The 3,507-nt window shown below is 35.2% G+C and overlaps 1 protein-coding gene across 1 annotated transcript; it reads right to left on the bottom strand.

The window, feature by feature from the left end:
- Nucleotides 1-299: 299 nt before the first annotated feature.
- On the bottom strand, nucleotides 300-1,238 carry LOC107479105 (RING-H2 finger protein ATL52-like). The gene has a single exon (XM_016099255.3). The coding sequence runs from the start codon at nucleotides 1,072-1,074 to the stop codon at nucleotides 469-471; it is 606 nt and encodes a 201-aa protein (XP_015954741.1). The 5' UTR covers nucleotides 1,075-1,238; the 3' UTR covers nucleotides 300-468.
- Between the last annotated feature and the right edge of the window lie 2,269 nt (nucleotides 1,239-3,507).

Here is a 3,507-nt window from a genome sequence, read left to right as displayed (position 1 = left end):
ATTTCGCAACAAAGTTTTTCACAATAATATTTGTTATACTAACTTTTTCTAATTCAAAAGTATTATTTGTACATTAAAATAAGCCACTAAAATCAGTTATCAATATATTTATGTATAAATACATGTATAATTTAATTTATTTTTAATGAGTATTTATATTTCAACATATATTTTATATTAGTGGCTAACTTTGATGGTTGATTTTACGTGTAATTTTAGTGTACAAGTAGTATTACCCTTTCTAATTATATATAAAATTTAAATTCAAGGATGGTATAAATTAAATAAGATATTTACAATATTGAACAAATAATATATATAAAATAATTTCCTACACAACATAACCTAAGTCAGTCCAAAGGAGTAAGGAACCTAAGCTAAGTGTGGTGGTGTTGAAGTTGTCCTTCAGTTGCCAATGTCCACCGTACCCATAAGGCAAAGATGGCCCCCCACATATTCCTCAAAATCTCAAGCAGAGATGCCGCTGCGGCTGCGAGAATTCTCGGCGGGAAAAGGGTGGGAAAAGGGCCCAACAGGTGTTCTACAAATTGGGCAATCAAAGTGAGAGTAAAGCCACATGTCTATACAAAGAGCATGAAACGAGTGCTTGCACCTTGGAAGCTTCCTCACTTCCTCTCCTTCTTCAAACACTGATAAACAAACAGGGCACTCATCGCTACCACCATCAACAAAAACAAAAGAACCTTCCTTTGATGTTGCTGATGTCATTTTTTCTTTCTTGTACTTAAAACTTGAGAGCAAGTAGTTCCTTTGCGATGCTGCATAGTAATTATTGTTTTCGAAGCTTCTAACTCCTTCACCGGAATTAGTTGTAGTAACAACCACCTGAATCAACCTATTATTATTATTTGGTGTTGTTGGAGACTGATCCGGCGCGTTGCGGCGGCGGTTGCAGCGTTTGATGATGATGAGGTTGTATATGGCAAGCACTATGGCTGCGGTTCCAACCACAACAAGGCCATAGTACAACATCGGCATGCCGTTCTTGTTGCTTGGGGTGGAAGATGATGGAGGAGGGGGTGACACTGTGAAGGGGCTTAGAACATCGCTCATATTTTTCTTCTTCCTTTTCTTTGGTTTTGTGAAAAATTGTTGGGCGAGGGGACTTTGGAGAAGGACAACAATAAGCTTGGAGAATGTATAATTATTTTGGGGACAACTTTAGACATTAGAACATATCTTATCCATGGGGGTTAGATGATACATTTATTACGCATTTAATTTTATTTTTTTGCAAAATTAGATTAATATTATTAATATAGTCAGTATAAATTGTTTTAGTGCATAATCAAACTAAATCCGATATTCAAGTTAAGTTAAAGTAGATCATTTAGAAAGAATCTGTCTATTTCGTCTTTTTCATTATTGTTCATTTTTTTTCCTTGTTTTTTTTTTCTCTGATTTTTCTCCTCTTTCATTAATTTTTTACGATTTTGTTAGATAGACAATAAATTGTGAATAACACGAATAACAGGCTACAATTTTAACCCAACAAAATTTAAAATAAAAAAATCTCTCCTTAATTATTCTCACCAAAAACCTTATTTTTCCCATTTCAATTTTTAATCATCCCCTTCTTACCTTGTTGACCACCACAACACTACACTCCAAATTAAACCCTTTCATTGGTGGCACTCCATTTTTCATCGGCCACACTGGTTGGCATATTAATCTACCCCTCATAGCAAATATCAACGTCGTCACTTCTTTTCTATCCAGCTCTCTTATCGGCAAAAAAATTAAACATATAATTAAAAATGAAATTAACCATTCGCATAGCTGATACGAATTTGATAAACAATATTCACCGACAAGTGCACCGGGTCATAATCAAGTAATAATTCACTATGAGTGAGGTCGATCCCATAAAGATTGATAGATCAAGCAACTTTAATCAATTGGCTATTCTAATTAAACAAATAATTTGATGAGGTTTGATCTAATCTTAGATAACTTGACAGTAAAGTAAATTACTGAAAACTAAATAGCAAGAAAATAAAAAGTGAGATAGTAAATATCTAAGAATTTAAAGTGCATAAAATTAAATTGCAATAGTGTAATTGCAAGAAGAATAAATAACAAGGAGATTAAATTACTAAAATGTAAAGGAATTAAGAACAATGAGCATTAAAGGAAACAAGTAATTAGGAAGGGAAGCTGAAGTAAGTAAATAGGAAAGGAAATTGAAGCAAGTAAAGAAGTGATATTGATTTAAATCATTAGGGATTGAAGATGTCTAATCTTCTTGAATCAATGAACTTCTATTTCCTCTTATTCGTGCAATGTTAGATCTTTGGCAGATTATAATTAATTGAATTTCAATTTCTTGGTAATTTAATTTCTTTAAACATGATCAAATGCCAATTCTTTGATTTAATGCTCATGAAATAAAAGAGGTGAAATATGAATTCTAATTCCAAGACACACAACTCTTAAGACCCCAATTTAGATTGGATAAATATCACATACCAAATTATGAATCAAAAATTAAAATAATTGTGAGAGAAGAGTTTTAAATTGAATCACTATGATCCCTTTTCTAAGACTCACATAGAATTCTAATAGATCCAATTCTTCTTCCGATTGAATTGGATCTGTGAAGATCGAAAACCCTCTCTTAGATAAACAAAGATAGAATCAAGAAGAGAAGAAGATGAACATATTCATTTTAATTCAACAGAACTCCTCCCCTTAATGAATGGGAGATTTAGTGACTCATGATGAACAATACAGAATGCTCAACAAAATGGAAATCAAAACTAGAAACTAAGAAGAAGTAAAAAGCCAAAAGTAAAAGTTCCCATTACAAATTCCAATCCCCCCTATTTATACTACTTCTGTTTTCAATTCCTTTTGAAGTTTGCTTCCAAGTTGGACCTTGTTGGGTCTTTGGGTTCAACTTGTCTTGAATCAGAAGCACTTTCCATCCGGGCGTTATTCAACTCTGGTGCCTTTTATTGCGGCGTTACTAACTCCAAAAATTCAATCCCAGTCATTATTTGAACCGGGCACTCTCTATCATGGGCATTACTCGCACTGGTCATGCGTATGCTCGGCCCACACGTATGCACAAAATCCCTTGTCACACATACGCGCAGCCCTGCGTACGCGATTCACGCGTATGTGTAGAGAATACGTACGCTGAACACCAAAATTTGCATCTCTAACTATCGCAGGCGTTACTTGCAATGAGCGCCAATAGTTTTTGGCGTTAACAATGCCCAGCAATACTTCCAGGGATAAATTTCTACCTCACACGTACGTGCAGCCCATGGGTACGCGTGACCTTTGTCGCATGCATTATCTTGAGGGAGCGCTAGTAGTTCTTGGCGTTGCCAACACCCAAAATTACTCCTCCAGGATCAACTTGTAATGGTGCGCGTTACTACAATTGGGTGCCTCAAGGTTTGAGTGTTACCAACGCCCAATCAAGCTTTATATGCTCCCTTGCTCGTAGGCGTTGGTTAGAGAAGGCGCCTTGTGTTC

This window comes from Arachis duranensis, chromosome 3, assembly GCF_000817695.3.
Source record: "Arachis duranensis cultivar V14167 chromosome 3, aradu.V14167.gnm2.J7QH, whole genome shotgun sequence".
In the NCBI taxonomy this organism is placed as follows: Eukaryota; Viridiplantae; Streptophyta; class Magnoliopsida; order Fabales; family Fabaceae; genus Arachis; species Arachis duranensis.
The sequence above is the reverse complement of the archived record's forward strand: the minus strand, read 5'-3'. Positions and strand labels throughout refer to the sequence as shown.